This window comes from Arachis hypogaea, chromosome 3 (assembly GCF_003086295.3).
Source record: "Arachis hypogaea cultivar Tifrunner chromosome 3, arahy.Tifrunner.gnm2.J5K5, whole genome shotgun sequence".
Classification (NCBI taxonomy): domain Eukaryota; kingdom Viridiplantae; phylum Streptophyta; class Magnoliopsida; order Fabales; family Fabaceae; genus Arachis; species Arachis hypogaea.
In genome coordinates this window covers 20,192,397-20,213,298 of record NC_092038.1, presented here as the reverse complement: position 1 = coordinate 20,213,298, position 20,902 = coordinate 20,192,397, and the positions used below count along the sequence as shown (strand labels likewise).

Here is a 20,902-nt window from a genome sequence, read left to right as displayed (position 1 = left end):
TTTTTTTCTATTTTCAAAATCATCTATAATTGAATTTGTGTCAAAAATAGCTGCTAATTCTTTTTCTATATAGATGACCAAATTGTCTGCAAGAAATTCATCAGCCATCTTACTTCGGAGTCTTGTCTTAACAATTTTCATTGCTGAAAAAGCTCTTTCTGTTGTTGCTGTAGACACTGGTAGAGTCAAAACAAGACGTATTAATCTATCAACCATGTGATAAGTTCTTGATTTTCCCGTTTCTTACAACTTGTTGCACAATTCAGAAATTGTACCAATGCCTTTCAAATGATTTGGTATATCATGCTGATAATGTTGCAACTGAGATTTCAAAATATTTAGCTCATTAGAAGGAAAGTCAAGGGGATAAAACTTCTCTGCTAACTTGCTGATTTCTTCAATATTGAATGATTTGAAATTGTCCTTAGGATCCAAAGCACAACTCAAAGTCAAAAGCTCTATTGTTTGCTCATTAAATCTACTATTCAACTCTTGTATTTGAGAGTCAATTGTTGCCAAGAATACATCTATTCGATAATGATGCTCAACTGTCACACTTGGTTGACGAGATCGACCTCTTCCAAAAACATATTGTGCACTCATATTAGGGACTTCAATTTCATGTTTTTCACAAAAATCTTTAACATTTGCAAAAAAATTGCACCATCCACCATCTCTTAATTGTTGAAGAAGTAACTTTGATGTAGAAACAATATGCATTGCATTAAGAATATCTTGAGATTGTTGTTGCAGTGCTTGGCAAAGGACATTAGTGATTCCCATAATCTCTTTCATCAAGTGCAAAGTGAAAACAAATTCAAATGACAATAATATTTTACTAACACCATAAGCCTCACCTCTTTGTGCATAAGTTGTCCCGTCTTCAATGATATTATTGAGAACAATATTGGTAGCAGTAAACATTTTTACCAAACTGCAAATAGAATTAAAGTGAGAGCTCCATCGAGTATCCCCAGCTCTTTGTAAAGTGCTTATTTGATTCGCACCTTTGCCTGTTTCTAATTCATTTTGAGCAACCAAGTTTGCATTTTCAATTGCTTGAGCTTCTTGTAATTGATCATGTCTTTTTGAAGAAGCACTAACAATAGTGACAATAGAGTTTAATTGAGTAAAAAATTCATGAATTTGAAGTACCTCTCTTGAAGCTGCCACCAATGCTAATTGTAACCTATGAGCAAAACAATGCACATAGTATGCTTGTGGAGAATCTTTAAGAAACAAAGCTTGCAAACCATTCCACTCACCCCGCATGTTGCTAGCACCATCATACCCTTTACCCCTAATATTTTCAACTTGGAGATTATAATGAGAAAGGACAGAAATCAATTCTTTCTTTAAAGTTGTTGCACAAGTATCAGTGACATGCACAAGATCAAAAAATCTCTCTTTAACAAAACCATCTAGAGTAACAAATCTCAAAACAATGGCCATTTGCTCCTTTTTAGATTCATCTCTAGCTTCATCAACAATAATACAAAATTTGGCATCTCCAATCTCTTCTCTAATTGAATTTCTCACCTTAGTAGCAAGAATATGTAGAATTTCTTTTTGGACATCATTTGAAGTATACTTAGCATTTTTTGGAGCATTTTCCAAAACATTCTGTTTCACTCTTTCATTGTAAGATCCCAAAAATTTTAACTCTGTTGCTTGAACTTTGGCTTTCATCATGTCCTCTGTATGCACAACCTTGAAATGTCAACCATCTAATGCAATCTATAGATGCTCCTAGTCGAATTCGATTCTTTTCAATCTCTTCTGATGTTTGCTTATGAAGAAGTCTGTCAATATGTTGTGATTGTTTCATCAAATCATCACATGATTTCAGCGCCTTATGATGGAATGAGTTAGGACCTTTGCCAATGTGATTCAAAAGAGCACATTCTTTTCCACTATTTACTTTCTTCCAATTCCTGAAACCATTCTCAATAAAAGCATTTGAACCCGTATTGATTGAAGGTTCCTTAGCAAAAAGAAAGCACGGAAAACAATATATAGCATCATCTTCTATAGAATATTCTAACCAAGATGGGAACAATTTAAACCATGAAGCTTGAAAGCGACGATGACTTTTATCACCAGAAAATGGATAATTATCAAGAATTGGCTGATTTGGCCCAACTTTAATATAAGCCCGACGGATTTCATCTCTTTTATTTGGAGGAAACTTCCAAATCATTGGTCGCATTCCAGGATCTCTTTCCAAACGAAAAACATCCAGTTGATTTGGAAGAAGTCGTGGACGCTTTGAGCTATTCAATGAAGAACTTGAAGTAATGAAATTTGATGACCCCTCAAGTATTGGAGTAGTAATAGTAGAAGCATCTTCATTCTCTTGATCTTTTCTTTTAAAAAATGTATCAATGGTTTTGAACTTACTCATAATTCAAATGGCCAAATAAGTTCCTATAATTTAAAATATATTTAGCAAAAAGTATAAATTACAGTCTAAATCTTTATAAAATATAAAAATTATATTTCAATTTAAAATAAAATATTAAAATTCAGAACAATAATACTAACATCTTAGTATAAATAATATAAAATTGTAATTAAATAGTTAACTAATAAAAAAAACTAAATATACAAACTAACATATAATAACATAAACTTAATTAACAAATAATAATAAATTAACTAATTAAGTAAATAACTAAATATATAAAAAAGAATAAAAATAGAACCTTTTTTGAGAAAGAGGAGTGAAAAATCACTTGTTAAACTACTCTTTTTTTTTAATCTGCAAAAAACAAAAAAAAAGAGTTAAAAAGGTAAAATTGTAAAAGATAAGAAGATTAAAGAGATAAAGAAGAAGAAGAATAGAAAAAATTGTTACCTAAATTTTTTGAAAGCCAAGGTGGGAAGAGAGGGAGAGGAAGAGACCGGTTGTATGTTGAAAAATAGAAAAAGGGGATTGGGGAACTGATTAGTGATTATACGTTGGGAAATAAAAAAGAGATAAGGATTGGAAAATAGAAAAGGGATAGGGAATGGGCAGACGGGCTATTGGGCTGGGTTTTGTAGAAATTAAAAGTGAGAGGAGGAGGAAGATTGGAAAAGATAAAACAAAAAGAGAGGGGGGCTGAGAAATAAAAAAAAGGGGATCAGACTTTTTTTTTTTTTTTTTGAATAAAAGCTAAAATTTTGGGGGGGGGGGCATTGCCCCCCTTTGTTTATACCTACCTGCGCCCCTGGTGCAGAAAGAACTTCGTGCATGTATGAGAAAGAGGGTGAAGAACATTTCTCTTTTTCATCAACTGCATCAGTTTTTAATTATTTTAATTTTAGTTTAGTTAAAATGGTTCGTAATTTTATATTAGTTGTAAAGCATATTATTGAATATCTAGATCATTCTCGATATGTAAGTCTTTTATTTTTTTATTAGTATATTATTATATTGTTTTTGTTAATATTATTATTATTATAACTAAGTCATTTTAACAACCAAATCCAATCAAATTAGTTTAAACCTAACAAAAATTAATTTCATTAGTGAGAACATGAATATACACTCCAATTCTTATTTTCACAATCAAATTTAGCATCCAAATAAAAACAAGAAAACTAAACTAAAGAACTTTTTTTTTAAATATTGGGTCAAAGGTGGTGTTACCCACCAAAATGACCGAATAGGAGAGTTTAATAGCGCTATAGGAGCCGTCAGATGCCACAAGGAAGACGTCGACGCCATTATGTGAAAAATGTCACTGACGTGTTGATCAAAACGTAACTGACGTTTTGTTGTGCATGATCAACACGTGACAGGTTTCTCTCTCTTCCTACACGTTGATGAAAATGCCAACTCCTTTCTTCCTTCATTCTTTCTTCTTCAGTCCATAGTCTCCATTATTCATTTTGTTTGAAGAAGTTGGAAGTTGTCATTTTACTTACCCCACATTCCTACAACAAAAAAAATGGCAGCCCCACATTCACGCAACAAGAAAAACGGCAACCGGTCAAAGATAGAAAAAGGTTAGTATTTTAAATGTTTTATTAGTAGTTAGTTAGGACTAATCTTATTGTTTTGAACTAAAAGTTAAAATAACAGTATATAATATTTTTAAAATAATTTTTTGATTACGTAGATAAATAAATTAATTATTAGTTGATTAGGAGTAGTTAAAAAATATATTTTCTTTGTTATAGTTATAATAATAGTATTAATTAATTGTAAGCGTTGATAAATTATCCTTAGTGTATATTATTCGTTGAATGTTAGTATATATTTTTTTAATTTTAATTTTGTTTAATTAATTTTTTTAAAAAACAGAATTTTTATTAATTTTAGTTTGATTTTATATAATTTATGTGAAAAATTTGCCGCTTTAGAATTTTAGTTTTGTTTTAATTTTTACTTTTTTGAAAAACATATGCTTTTAATAATTTTAGTTATATTTTAAATAATTTATTAGAAAAAAATTTAATAATTTTAGTTCTATTTAAAATATTAGATGTTTCAATTTTTATTAGTTTAAATTTCTAGTTAATTTATATGTGTAGTGCCTGTAGTTTTTAATGATAAAATTGAATTATTATTAATTATTAATGTATATACCGTTACGTTTTTTATTTTAATTAAACAAAATCATTGTTATTAAATTTTAGTATGTTTAATAATTTTAGACATTTCTGTAATATATATTGAAAAATAATGGAAACATATTTAGATTCGATAATTAGTAATTCTTAGGATATGTGTTTAGTAAATAGATTAAGAGTTATTATTATTATTATTTTCAATAAAAAAGAAAAAAATATAAGTAATTTCTTTCTATATTATTTTAGTGTAGCATTAAAGATAAAAATGGGAAAGCGTGACATCACAGACGTGCATATATCAAAATATTTTTAACATCTTGTATATGTAAGTAATTTTTGTGTTTACTGTTGTGCTTAATAATTAATAATTCAATTAGTAATTATAAATTATTTGGATTTTTAATAATTATTAATTATATTGTTACTAAATCGAGTATTAATTTAGTAATATTGACTAGTTCTGGTTATTGATGGTTAGTTATATTTTTGTTTTCAGGGTTTAAGAAATTTGCACACTAGACACTTACACCAAATAGACTCATATAATGCTAGGGTGGAAGAACAACTCAGAGAGAGTGGATTCTATCATGTATCTCAAATTGGAAGGATCATGTCTCACGGTCCCACTATAAACGCACTAGTTGAAAGGTGGCGGCCTGAGACGCACACGTTTCATCTTCCACACGGTGAGTGCACGATTACGTTGGAGGACGTCGCCATGATTTTTGGACTCCGAACTCACGGCTTGCCAGTTACTGGATCAATTGACCACAGCACAAGTGGATTAGAGAACGATTGCATGATCTAATTTGATATTGCTCCTGGCCCGAACGACCATAGAGGAAGCGAAGTCCAAGTTAACATGGTTCCGCACCCTAAAGCGGCGCCAACATTTGACTGACGTAGTAAGTAGGAAAATTTATGTAAAATGACACATAATGTGTCTATTTGGAACAACGTTATTTAGTGACAAGTCTGGAATCAGTGTGCACTGGAAGTATTTTCCGTTGCTTCGTGACTTTTCTCAGATTCACAAGTTTAGTTGGGGTTCAGCTTGCCTTGCACACATGTATCGATCCTTATATCGGGCATCTAGGTATGATTGCAAGGACATTGATGGTCCTATCCCATTGCTCCTTGTATGGGCATGGTTATGAATGCCGTCAATAGGACCACTGCCGATGGATACTAGCTTTCCACTTGCTCACAAGTAAAATTTAGCTAAGATGTGGATTTAGTGATTTTTACTGTAGTAACTGATATTACGAATCACTTATGATTTAATTTGATGACATTGTGGTTGATGGTTGGAATGATTTATGAATTGAGGGAACCCTTAAGGGTGGTTAAGTCCACTTTTAGGGGGAGGTTATGTCCAAATTTTTATAAAAATATGCGTTGTTGCAGTATGCCAGGTGGAATGATTATCAATCAGCTATCGAGCAGTATAAAGATTGGACAACTGCTGACGTCAGGAGAAGGTTGGACGATCTTTCTCCAGACGGGGTATATGTTTCGTCATTTAGATTTGATGTTATGCTATATTAAATTCATGATTGTTCATTTATAACTTTGAGATTTGATGTGTTTTTACAGTTTGTGTGGGATGCATACAGTCCCAGCCGGATTGCGCCGCATCTTATTCCATTTAAGATCAACGATGGTGCAGATCTCTGGAGTGCGACTATGACTTTAATATGCTTTGAGACTGTGGAGTGGCATCCTACTGATAGGGTCAGAAGACAATTTGGCTTTCATCAAGACCCGCCAGTTGAACCTATGAAACTCGGCGCGTCCCACAACATAGTGCTGACGGGACCCAAAAACAAGAACTGGGGCGTAGAACACGAAAAATGGATCTCACAGTGGTTAAACAGTGCTGCATCCGTATTGACCGATGCACATGGCGACCATTATCAACCTTCTGAGTAGTACATGGACTGGTATGTTCATAATTTTGGTCATCACCTGCGTCTCTCCGAGCATGCCAATGAAGACCAACAACCACAGCAAGAGCAATCACATCAACAAGAGCAACCAGCTCAGCAACAACACCCATCACGACAAGATCAACAACCATATTCACAACCATATACATACCCACCGTATTTGTACCTACCACATCCACAAGCATATGCATACCCACCATGCGCATAACCATATTCACAACCTTTCACTCAGCCTGTTATATCATATCCACCATACTCATAGGAATATGCGCAACCTTTCACTCAGCCTACCATACAGCCATACACATAGCCCTCTACGATGCACAAGGAATACATACCGACCCAGGCACCGCACTATTCATTGACACAAATACTAGGGATATCGACACATGATGAGGAATAGTATAGGCATATTATTGATTGGGTTCTGGGTCCTGAGTCATCTTAGTGGGTAAATAATTTATTCTCTAACGAGGACCCTATACTGGTGCCGGTGCCTCAAGAGGGTCCTGGTCGATTATCTTTGGATGCAAGCCATCCACCGCGGTCTTTTTCTGAGCACTCTATGCTGAGGAGCTCTGTTGATTCTGGTAGGAGTGTCCATAGGGAATTGGATGTCGACAGACTCCAACACGGATTTCTATGCCCAAAGAGGATGAGGAGGAGACTGACAATGTGATTGACGAGACTTGTGCAAGGGAGCATGAAGTCGATCAGCTTGGTTTAGTTCCTGATGTGGTTGATGAGGTTGGTACAAGTGATGAAATGGTTGACGAAGCTGGTGCAGGTAATTTGATTGTTATGCATTGAATGGGATTGATATTTATGTTTATGAGACATTATTTAGTGATATAGTAGTAACATTGTGTTAAATTGTTTTTGGCTGTTGATTTAGATTTGCTATTCACCCTATTGTTTTTTTATTATGGTTGGTATTCATTTTATTGATACATGAGTATTGACTAGGGCTAATTTTTGTTATCATTCAGGTGCCCAGGATAAGGGGTATGACCTTAGGATTGACCCAGCTCGTAAAAGTGCCTCTAGATGGTCTCCGTCAACCATCAAAAAGAGGGTAAAAAAAGGATGTTCCAAAATGAAACGAAGCATGAAGAAAACTTTCTCTAAATGAACCATTGTACTAATATTTGTTATACATATATAGAGAGACCATTGTTTAATGATAGTGTACACTAGGGTTTAGATTGTTGTGAACATGGTTGATGAATTGTTGAGATTGAAAGAACCCTAAAGGGTGGTTAAGTCCATTTTTAGAAGAGGTTATGTCCAAATTTTTTAAAAATGTTAGGGTTTAACTATTGAATTGTGTGAAATGTGACTTGAAAGAACCAAACTTCAACTAAATATCACCTAAACAAGTTAAATGGAAAACACTAAAAAAGAGATTAAATCAATTACATGGATACAACTAAAAATAAGAGCAAGTGAGTTAAATGGATACAACTGAATATAAGAGTAAATAACATAAATGGGGACAACAAAAATTAGCCAAGATGACAACTACTCATTCGAAGCCAAACCACTAGCACCAGCTCCTCCACGATGCGAGCATCTACTTCAGCTGTGACCCTCACCACTACAAAGTCTACAACGTCTAGGACCACGTAAATCACGCACATCCATTTCATTCAAGAAGCGTGTTTTTTTTAGGACGACCTTTGGCCACTCGCCTGAGGTGAGGATTGGGTACTAGTCGTGGTCCTTGATACACAGGCCATGTTGTTGGATTTTCTAGTGGCCTAAATCGGGTTCTATACACCTTTCGGATCTCTGCCATTGTATATACCTCATGCATATACTGCTTCCAATCTAGACGCTGGTTTGCACAACAGGCAAAAACATGGTGACAAGAAATTCGATCAGCCTGAAACTCACCACAATCGCAATGTCTTAGACGCAGATTTACTACAAACTCTAAACCGCTGGCATCTCCCGTACTTCAAAAACATCGTTATGCCTGTCAAATAAATTAACTTGGATATTTCCTGATGCCGTTTGATTAAACTGGATTTTCTCAGTTGCATACTCAGAGAATAGATGATCTACACTTATACGAGCTTCGGCCTCGGCCCTCTTCCTTGTGAACAAGGTATTAAGTCTGTAAAAAGTTGCTTTGACAAGGGCTGTCACAAGAAGATTACGTGCTCCTTTCAAAACTTCCTTAATGCACTCCACTAGGTTAGTGGTCATGTGTCCCCAGCAATGTCCTTTATCATATGCCAAGGAATATTGCGATCGAGGAATATTGTCGAGCCACTGCTTGTAAGCCACACCCCGCTCACAATATCTCTCGTAATGCATGTTGAATTCACGGACTATTCTAGAATAGCCTGCCATAAGAGAACAATGAAATCCAGATAATACCATCAGTTTGTTGTTAAATTTTCACCATCGGCCACAAACTGCATAAAATGTAAATAATTTATTTACCTATGTTGACAATCAGCTTATGCATTTGTGGTGCTTTGAACCTTCTCAAGAAGTTAGAAGCTATGTGTCTGATGCAAAACATGTGAATAGCCCTCGGGTATTACCATGCTCCATCACTACAACCTACCGCTGAGATAATAGACTCATGTCGATCAAAGATAAGACCAACACCATCTCGATTAACTACATCCGTTCGTAGATGGCTAAGAAAAAAGTGCCAAGCATCGGCGGTCTCACCCTCGACTATGGCAAATGCAAGAGGCACGATATTTCTATTTACATCTTGTAATACCGCAACCAAGAGAGCCCCTTTATATTTTCCATACAAGTGTGTGCCGTCTACCTGTACCAGCGGCTTGCAGCTTCTGAATGCTTTAATACAAGGATAGAAAGCCCAAAAGACTCGCGTCAAAATCCTAAGATCCTCAACCAACTCATCCCCTCAGTAAGCATATGCAGTTTCGTACTCAATAGCTGCTGATGGTTCTTTTGCAACCATTGCTTCAAACCATGTCGGCAAAGCTTCATAAGAAGCTTCCCACCCACCAAATATTTTCTCAACTGCTTTTTGCTTGGCCAACCATGCTTTGTAATAACTTATTATATAGTTGAATGGTGGACGAAATTGTGATCACTACAACTCAAATAATCCAAAAACTTGGTGCTCAACACCATGGCATAAACACAACTTCGCACAACTAACCAGCAAGTGTACTGGGTCGTCCAAGTAATAAACCTTACGCGAGTAAGGGTCGATCCCACAGAGATTGTTGGTATGAAGCAAGCTATGGTCACCTTGTAAATCTTAGTCAGGCAAACTCAAATGGATATGGGTGATATACGAATAAAACATAAAGATAAAGATAGAGATACTTATGTAATTCATTGGTGGGAATTTCAGATAAGCGTATGAAGATGCTTGGTCCCTTCCGTCTCTCTGCTTTCCTACTGTCTTCATCCAATCCTTCTTACTCCTTTCCATGGCAAGCTTATGCAAGGGTTTCACCGTTGTCAGTGGCTACCTCCCATCCTCTCAGTGGAAATGTTCAACGCACCCTGTCACGGCACGGCTATCCATCTGTCGGTTCTCAATCAGGCCGGAATAGAATCCAGTGATTCTTTTACGTCTGTCACTAACGCCCCGCCCTCAGGAGTTTGAAGCTCGTCACAGTCATTCAATCATTGAATCCTACTCAGAATACCACAGACAAGGTTAGACCTTCCGGATTCTCTTGAATGCCGCCATCAGTTCTAGCCTATACCACGAAGACTCTGATCTCACGGAATGGCTGGCTCGGTTGTCAGGCGAGCGCTCGGTTGTCAGGCGATCAACCATGCGTCGTGTATCAGGAATCCAAGAGATATCCACCCAATCTAAGGTAGAACGGAGGTGGTTGTCAGGCACACGTTTATAGGTGAGAATGATGATGAGTGTCACGGATCATCACATTCATCAAGTTGAAGAACAAGTGATATCTTAGAACAAGAACAAGCAGAATTGAATAGAAGAACAATAGTAATTGCATTAATACTCGAGGTACAGCAGAGCTCCACACCTTAATCTATGGTGTGTAGAAACTCCACCGTTGAAAATACATAAGAACAAGGTCTAGGCATGGCCGAATGGCCAGCCTCCCAATGATCTAAGATAGCATCAGAACAAAGATAACTACCAAGATATCTAAATACAATAGTAAAAGGTCCTACTTATAGAGAACTAGTAGCCTAGGGTTTACAGAGATGAGTAAATGACATAAAAATCCACTTCCGGGCCCACTTGGTGTGTGCTTGGGCTGAGCATTGAAGCATTTTCGTATAGAGACTCTTCTTGGAGTTAAACACCAGCTTTTATGCCAGTTTGGGCGTTTAACTCCCATCCTTGTGCCAGTTCCGACGTTTAACGCTGGGAATTCTGAGGGTGACTTTGAACGCCGGTTTGGGCCATCAAATCTTGGGCAAAGTATGGACTATCATATATTGCTGGAAAGCACAGGATGTCTACTTTCCAACGCCGTTGAGAGCGCGCCAATTTGGCTTCTGTAGCTCCAGAAAATTCACTTTGAGTGCAGAGAGGTCAGAATCCAACAGCATCTGCAGTCCTTTTTAGTCTCTGAATCAGATTTTTGCTCAGGTCCCTCAATTTCAGCCAGAAAATACCTAAAATCACAGAAAAACACACAAACTCATAGTAAAGTCCAGAAAAGTGAATTTTAACTAAAAACTAATAAAAATATACTAAAAACTAACTAGATCATACTAAAAACATACTAAAAACAATGCCAAAAAGCGTACAAATTATCCGCTCATCATTGAACTTCGACTGCACTTAGCAATTACAGATTTTACCTTGAGAGATGGGTCGGCTTCAACCAATGATTTTATCACTTCTGCAATTATACCAGAGTCTAGTTTGGCATGATCTTGAGAGATGGTAGATTTGATGCACGTGTGACTACCGTTATACCTCCTTATCACCCAACAATACTGTCTTTTTATAAAACTAACTCTGATAAGCCAATCACAACTTGTTCCGTAATGTACGCATTTAGCATAAAATATCGTCGGTTCAGATTCATACACCCTATAATCGATGCCCCTCTGAATGGTATACTCTTTAACTGCTGCAATCACAGCTTATCTAAAGTTAAACTCCATTCCAACGACGAATTCACCATCTACAACAACAGCAGGAACTACACGAATAATAATAATAATAATAATAATAATAATAATAATAATAATAATATTTATAATAATTAGTGTTAATTATAATAACAATAACGTACCAATACTAATAATAATTCAAATAATTCTTGTAACAACAACAACAACAACAACAACAACAACAACAATAATAATAATAATAATAATAATTTCTATAATCCCCGTTTCATAATAATAACAATAACAATAATAATTCAAATATTCTTAACAACAACAATAATAATAATAATAAAATTACCTGTATTGACATATTCAAGAAATTTTGGATCATGCATGGCATCAAGATTCAAAGTATGCATAAACGATGGTTCTCCCGATGAATGTTGATCCACTAGTACATTAGCAACATTTGCTACATCTCTCTCAACTGATATATCATCTTCTTCCATATCTTCAGTTGGACCAACAATTTCATAATTACCTTCAAACTCTTCATCACTTTCGGTATTATAACCCATCCAGTCTATATTGGGTTCTGGAAAATCAATATCTTCAATTTCTTCGAACTCAACATATAACTTGATAAGTGAGGCTCGTGCTCTAGTTTGATGGTAGGTCGAAAACATTCCTTGTATACTAGCTTCATCAGCCACGTGCATTATTTGAAATTGAACGAAACCACCAAATACTAACATAGGCTGCCTATATAAAATATTGGTCACTCTCTTCAGGCCTTGCTGACCTACACTCTAACAGAGTACACTCTTAAGTCCTTCATATGTTATTGAAAGAGGAACAACAATAACACATGGATTCTCACACAAAAAACTCGCACCCTCATGTGTATCATACAAAATCTGACCATTGAAATATATTCTTAAACTAACATAACTCTCCATTTTATACACTAGTTACATTTATCCACAACTTATTTTACTCAACAAATGCGGAGCAACTTCAACTGCTAAAGAATGAAAAACAACTTCAGTAGCTAAAGAAGTAAGAACAACTTCAACTGCTAAAGAAGAAAGACCTCTAAGCTCTCTGAAAATTTGAAGGCAAATAACTTTATGTTGTTCACTTTCTATTCTACTCAACGTGTTTTTCGCATAACACTAGCATATCTTATATAGCTAATTTTATATTTTTTTATTCATACTTGTACTAAACGTCACCACTGTTTTGACCATTTTCAACGGTAAAATTTGTTTCAACATAAAATGGTACCGCCTTTTTTTATTTTTAAATTAAAAAAATTTTGCCCCCTGGACAAAACGGTAACACCGTTTCCAGCGTTGCTCATTTTTTTAATTATTTATTTCTAACAAAACGGTAGTACTGTTTTGGTTTTATTCATTAAAAAAATTTAAATCAAATACAAAACGTTTTCACTGTTTTGTATCTTCTAACAAAAAAAATCTTTTTTTCCCATAACAGTGTTAAACTTACCTAAAAAAAATATTAAAGAAAAACACACACCTTTTCACAATATTTTAAAAACTCAATGCAATATGAATCCATGAATCCAATTACCAGCATAAATATGACTATATGAGCTTGTTCGACCTATTCTTATACAAAATAAAATTTTTATACTTTGTTAAAGAAAAAGCTATCTTAATTGTTAGAATACTAAGCTCATCGAACGCTATATGACCCGGAAAGAATTAGAACTAAAGATAAAGCGATATAGGACTACTTCAAAGTGCTTTAATTTTCTTTTTCTCAATTTTGAATTTTGAGTGAATGAGTGACTGAGAGTTTTGTGTTGTTTATATGTTTTTGTTCGGGTTGGGTCATTTTTTGGGTCGTATTTTTTTTCTTAGATGGATTATGTATATCAACAACAGCATTGTTGTCAAAATTGAACCAATAATCAATTTGGTGAAACTATTAGGTTAATGGATTAGTGGTTCAACCGATGGGTTAATGATCGAACTATTTAATTCGGTAATAGTTAAACAAATATATAAAATTATAATACAATATTTATTAAAAAATAAAAATTAGTGTTTAATATTTTATATTATTTAAATTTAAATAAATTATATATAAATTTTATTAGCTCATTGCTTTAACGTGATATATATAATTTATATAAATAATTAGTCTTTAATTTAAAGGGTCTAATCTAAAAAAATTAAAAAAATTTATTAAATATAAATAAAATTAAAAGTAAAAATAATTTATTGATAAAAAAAATAAGAAACAATCAAAATTTTAAAAGAGAATACAGGTTGATTTACATGAGTAAATATGTACGTGAGGTTAAAATTATTCTAGTAAAATCTCATTTACCCATATGAACTAATGTAAGGTTTGTTGAGTTAAGAAATTAACTAAATTAATTATTGATGACAAACATTATTTTTGGCAAAATAAATAATTAGAGTTGTTTAATTAATAAATATACATTGCTAATTATTTATGTTATGTTGCAGGCCATAATTCAAGTTAAGCAGCCCAAATGGTATGAAAATAATATAGCAAGGCTGATGGGTAAATAAACTAGCACAGCCCAAAAGAAACAAAGCCAAAGGATCCAATAGGCCAAACGGGTTGCTTAATAAAAACTGGATCCAAGCCCGTATCCATCCCACAAAGCTTCTCTTGTAAGATTGAATTCTTCACTCCTCTAAAGTAAGCAACGTTCCTCTCCTCTCAAATCAAGTCAAATCATGGCATCAGATTAGTAATTGTGGATGACTACACTAGGTTTGGCTGGGTTTTATTTCTTGCACACAAAAATGAAGCCTTTTCGGCCTTTGAACCTTTTTGCAAGAAAATTCAAAATGAAAAGGATTTGAAAATCTCTTCTATAAGAAGTGATCATGGAACTGAATTTGAAAATAATTTGTTTGAATCCTTTTGTGAGAAATTTGGAATATCTCACAACTTTTCTTGTCCAAGAACACCACAACAAAATGGTGTTGTGGAAAGAAGAAATAGAAGCATACAAGAGATGACAAGAGCCATGCTTTGTGAAAGTAATGTTCCGAAATTCCTTTGGGCTGAAACGGTTAACACAGCTTGCCACATTTTAAATAGAACAATCATAAAGAAATTTTTGAAGAAAACCCCTTATGAACTTTGGAAAGGCTACCCACCAAACTAAGATTACTTGCACATCTTTGGATGCAAATGTTTTGTTTTAAATAACAAAGAAAATTTGGGAAAATTTGATCCAAAGGCTTATGAGTGCTTGTTTGTAGGATATTCCGCAACTAGTAAAGCATATAAGGTTTATCATCAAGATGCTAGAATTATTGAAGAGTCCATACATGTTACATTCTGTGATACTAACTTGGTGCAAAGCATTTTGGAAGATGGTGATGCAGGAAATCAAGCTCAAAAGGAGGATGAAACAGCTCAGAATCATGGAAAAGAAAATTCTGGACAAGCTGAACCAGAAACAGCAAATGCTGAAAATTCAAGAGACAATTCCATTTTGTCTCATGAATCTGAAGGAAATTCTGCAGATGGCAGCACACAGAATCCCTTGGTGACTGAATCTGCATCCAAGCCCACCAAACCTCGTGAATGGAGATTCTTGAAGAATTATCCTGAGAAATTTGTCATTGGGGACGTCTCTCATGGAGTGCAAACTAGGTCCTCCGCTAGAAAGGCAAATGAAGGTTCAAACTTTGCCCTTATTTCACAAATAGAGCCTCAAAACGTCAAGGAAGTCCTTAGTGACCCCTCTTGGATTAAAGCTATGGAGGATGAGCTTATTGAGTTTGAAAAGAACCAAGTGTGGACGTTGGTTCCAAGGCCAAGTGGAAAGAAAGTAACCAGCACCAAGTGGATATTCCGGAACAAGCTGGGAGAAGATGGTAGCATTGCAAGAAACAAGGCAAGGCTAGTGGCACAAGGATATGACCAAGAAGAAGGAATAGACTTTGATGAATCCTTTGCCCCTGTTGCCCGAATGGAAGCCATAAGACTTCTCTTAGCCTATGCTGCATTTTGTGGTTTTAAATTATACCAAATGGATGTGAAATGTGTATTTTTAAATGGTGTGATAGATAGAGAGGTATATGTGGAGCAGCCCCCTGGTTTTGAAAATAAAGAACATTCTAATCATGTTTTTACATTGTCTAAAGCTCTCTATGGTTTAAGACAAGCTCCTAGAGCTTGGTATGAGAGACTTAGCTCTTTTCTTTTGAAAAATGGTTTTCAAAAAGGCACCACTGATACAACTCTATTTATCAAGAACTATAATGATTCTTTTATTTTAGTCCAAATATATGTTGATGACATTATTTTTGGATCAGCAAATGAATCCCTTTGTACTGAATTTGGAAAGCTCATGACAAGCGAATTTGACATGAGTATGATGGGTGAACTTAATTTTTTCCTTGGGTTGCAAATTAAACAAACTGAAAACGGTATTTTCATTCATCAAGAAAAGTATGCCAAGGAATTAGTTAAGAAATTTGGTATGGAAAATGCCAAACCCATGGGAACTCCCATGCATCCTAATTCTAAATTAGATAAGGGAGAAACTGAGAAACATGTTGATGAGACTAGGTATAGAGGGATGATCGGTTCTCTTATGTATCTAACTTCCTCTAGACCCGATATTGTGCAAAGTGTTGGATTGTGTTCTAGGTTCCAATCCAAACCTAAACAGTCACATCTTTCTGCAGTTAAAATGATCATTAGATATGTTCACGGCACATCCAATTTTGGTCTCTAGTATCCTAAGATTGATGATTTTTCTGCAGTTGGTTATTGTGATGCAGATTTTGCTGGTGATAGAGTTGACAGTAAGAGCACTTCTAGTTTATGATGCTTCCTTGGAAAGTCCTTAAATATTTGGTCAAATAAGAAGCAACCAACAGTGGCCTTATCCACTGCAGAGGCTGAGTATATAACTGCTTCTTCTTGTTGTTCTCAGCTTTTTTGGTTAAAAACACAGCTTGCTGATTACAAGTTAAATGCTGAAAATATTCCCTTAATGTGTGATAATATGAGTGCCATCAATATTTCTAAAAATCCAGTTTTGCACTCTAGGACAAAGCATATTGAAGTGAAATTTCACTCAATAAGAGAACATGTCCAAAAGGGGATATTAGCATTCAATTTGTTAAATCTGAGGAGCAATTAGCAGATATTTTTACAAAACCATTAGCTGAGGATAGATTCTGCATGCTTAGGACCTGTCTAGGCATTTTGAGCTATAATTTTCTGTTTGAATAGTGCTGATATATTTGCTGGAGCTTTTTTTTGTCTCATAAACAGGTATGAGACAATTCTGGGCAGATGATGAATGTTTCCTTCAAGACAGCGTGTTCTGGACTTGCTTAAAGTGAAACTCAATCTGGGCCAACTTCAAGATTCAGATCAAGAGTGGTCCAAATGTATTTCATTAAATCCAAATCACTTCAAGGCCCAAACATGAATGTCACAAATTTTTTAATTTTAGTGGCCTGTGTGTTTATTTTATTTTTGTCCAAAAGGGATTTTCAGTGTGATTTGTTTTTTTTAAGATTTTGAAAATTTAAAATTAATTTTTAAATCAAATCAAATCTTTCTTTTATGATGTCATGTCTTGTCAAGTCTTTTCAATTGGTGATGCAGTTGCGTGGTTTTGAAAACTTGCTTTTGGGTTCAGTTACCAACACTCCCTCTCTTTCCTCCATAACTTCTCCTCAACCCTTCGGTTTCTTCCCTCTCACACCACTCTCTCTTCCATCAAAAGCATCAATTTAACCAAAATGGGGAAGAAAGTCATTGCCAAAAGAGAACCTCGTGAGAAAATCCATAAACTTCCAGGTTTTCCTAGACCATCAACCCGTTCTCAAGACACCACCTTCACTCCATCACCTTCTCCTCCTACCTCTCCTCCTCGCTGTGACCCCATGGCTCAGACCAAGAACACTCCAAGGTATCCTGCTCCTGCCAAACCAACGCCACCATCGAAGGCAACGCCATCCAAACCAAGCTCCACAAAATCTAGTTCATCCAAGGGCAAGCGTCCTACTGTTGAAGAACCTGTTCCTGAGCCTGCAAAACCTAAGTCAAGGTCTGTTCCTGTGCGTTCACAAAGAGGTAACCCTCATCACCCTCTCAAATATGTTAGCGAACCAGACATTGATCCCTTTGCTCACAAATCACACTTCATGACATCTCACTCAGACTATAACCCTCACCGTTTCAAATCTGCCATGAACCATGACTTTTATAAGGGAGTTATTCAGTACCGTCATCTATGTCCCTCTTTTCTTGCTGATTTACCTGATTTGAAAAAGAAAGGATTTCCTTTTGTTGAAAATCTGGAATTTTTAGACTGGAATCACCTTTTCAAAATCAAAAAACCACTATATCCTAAGTTAGTCAAAAAATTTTATGCAAACATAACTTACCATGAAGGAAGTGTGCATTCTTATGTTAAGGGCAGAGACATTATCTTGAATAATGAGACAATCAGTGACTCCTTGAAGTACACTGATGTAGGGCCGTGTGCTTATACATCTGTGAAGTGGGATGAAGGTGTTGGTATCTCTTACCATGATGCTCTTGCTCACATTTGTGAACATGTTTCTTTAATTGATGGCATCACACCCACTCACAAAGTCCTAGGATATGAACGTGCTCAGTTGCATCGTATTATCAACCACATTTTAATTCCTCAAAGTGGTTAATATCAAAGGGTTTCTTACACGGACACACTTGTTTTGTATGCCCTAATCACTAAAACAGAAATCTCTTTTGCCTATTTGATGGCTAGATACATGTTTGATTCTGTTAGAAGTGTGTGAAGGATAAAGCACTACCTTATGGCATGTTTTTGACTTGCATATTTGAGACTTTTGGTGTTGACTTGTCAAATGAGGCTTATGAAAATAAACATTCATACCTAAAAGGGGGTGGTTCAGTGAAACAGCAAAAAGGGCCAACTAGATCTGAGAGAGTGGTCTTAGATGATGATGATGAAGAGTATATACCAGATGACTCTCCTCCTCCTTCCACTGAGGGTACTTCCATTTCCACCGGGAAGAAATCAGCTCTGCTGAATGTGGTCAAAGATGTTACTCAAGAGTTTGTCTCCCAATCAAATCATTTGATTGCCATGAGTAAGGAACAAAGAAAGCTAGCTAGCAAGCATGAGAACTTCCTGAAGAAATCAAGAGATAGGGTGGCTGTGCTTATGAAATTCATTGATAACATGAATGAGGATGAAGATCAGGCCACTGAGGATGAAGAGGAAGCTGGATCAGAAGGGGATAATTCTGATGCCTAGAATTTGTCTCATGAAAACTGCTGCTGCTGCTCTCTTTTTGTCTCATGATTTCTGTTTCTTTTGTTAATTTTGCACTGTTTTATTTTGGATGACTGTAATAACTTTTGATTTTACTGCACTTTTGACAGTTTATTTAGTGCTTTGTTATGTACTCTAAGTCTTTCCTGCAGGGTACAATACTTTCTTTTTGTTAGTCTTTTTATCATCCGCCCTTGATGACAAAAGGGGGAGTAATAGGAGCAATAGCAATAGCTGTTTGATTATTTTTTGAACTTTGTTTGATATTGTGAACTGTTGTGAATGAGGCTGGAAACTTTCTTTATGATATGTTGCTATCTGACTCTAACCCTGATGTATTAAAACTTTTTGGCAATTTAAACTGTCACTGTTTGCTATACCTTTGGTTGGTACATAGCATCTGTTTAGTTCCATAGAAGCATATGTAAACAGGAAAGAAGAGAAGAGCACAAATTCAGGGGGAGCTAATCTTGAAAAGGAAAGGGAGAGCAACATAAGAGCAAATAACAAAAATCAAAGGGAGTTTCTATACCTTACTCAATTTACTTCCTTTTTGATAATTGATAAAATTATGTTTGTCATCAAGGGGGAGATTGTTGAGTTAAGAAATTAACTAAATTAATTATTGATGACAAACATTATTTTTGGCAAAATAAATAATTAGAGTTGTTTAATTAATAAATATACATTGCTAATTATTTATGTTATGTTGCAGGCCATAATTCAAGTTAAGCAGCCCAAATGGTATGAAAATAATATAGCAAGGCTGATGGGTAAATAAACTAGCACAGCCCAAAAGAAACAAAGCCAAAGGATCCAATAGGCCAAACGGGTTGCTTAATAAAAACCGGATCCAAGCCCGTATCCATCCCACAAAGCTTCTCTTGTAAGATTGAATTCTTCACTCCTCCAAAGTAGGCAACGTTCCTCTCCTCTCAAATCAAGTCAAATCATGGCATCAGAAAAGTAAGAAAGAGAAAAAGAGAGAAAGGTTCCTCCCTAAGCTAGTAACCAAAGAAGCAAGAGAGAGAGAGAGAGTTGAAGCTTGAAGCACAGAAGCTAAAATAGAAACTCCAAGCTAAATCAAGCGTAAGAAAGGTAATCCATCTCATCTTATATGCATCAGATCTTCATCCTTTCTTCCCAACTCTCTGTTCTATCCGAAAATGGCATTCAAAGGAAAAGTTGATCTCTGTTCTTCACTGCTACAAATCCACGGTCACAAGAGATTCTTGGGGACCAAGTTGCATCTCTATGTTTCAGATTTGGTTGACCATTGGAAAACAATTTTGGTTACTCCTTCATGGCTTTCGGTCAAGTTGGAAAAGTCAGAAGGAAAGGTTCCACTTTCATTATTGAAAAGAAAAAGTGAGCTTGTGGGTTAGTGAAGCTCAAGGCTCAAGATGTTGACCTTGGAAGAAGAACCAAGGAACATGCAAGGAGATAAAAAGAAGCTTGTTGTTCATTCTGAAGCAAGGAGAGATAACCAGTGAACTTGAGGTGTTTGTTCTGAGAGAGCTCTTTGAAGAAGTTCAACTAACTGGACAGTGTAACCTATTCAAAGGTGCATTCCGCCAGTATGAAGAACTAAATCAGAGGCTTGCTAATCTGGTTTTTCGCATAGCACAGAGGCTGTTGATGAAGTCAATCTCCTTCATGTTTTACTGATTGTGATGTACTTTTCTAAGCTTATCTTTCTGTAATTTCTTGAGAGAAAAGGCATTGTGAGAAAGCTTGAGAAAAAGCCAAGAGTTGAAAAAGGCTGAGTAAAACACTTGAGAGAAAAGTCTAGAGTTGTTTTCTGATTTCTTTAGGTTGGTTAAGTGTCTTGTATCTTGTACCTGAAAGGTATCCCTTTCTTAGTTGGGTTAGCACTAAGAGGTATAGTTAGGTATTAGCATAGCCAATGTCAAGTTAGGTGAGAACTTGAGTGTGATAGGATTGGGTCAATCCTGTGTTATTGGTGTATGTAATACTGTTAACTATAGTGAAATTCTTCCATAGTTGTGGAGGA

At 35.4% G+C, this 20,902-nt stretch overlaps 1 protein-coding gene across 1 annotated transcript; it reads right to left on the bottom strand.

Annotated features, from left to right (window-relative positions):
- Window positions 1-243: 243 nt before the first annotated feature.
- On the bottom strand, window positions 244-2,404 carry LOC112774017 (uncharacterized). The gene is made up of 2 exons (XM_025818445.1): window positions 1,876-2,404; window positions 244-1,697 (listed from the first exon to the last, which is right to left on the bottom strand). Exons 1-2 carry the CDS (start codon window positions 2,402-2,404, stop codon window positions 244-246), a joined length of 1,983 nt encoding a protein of 660 aa, XP_025674230.1.
- Window positions 2,405-20,902: the final 18,498 nt, after the last annotated feature.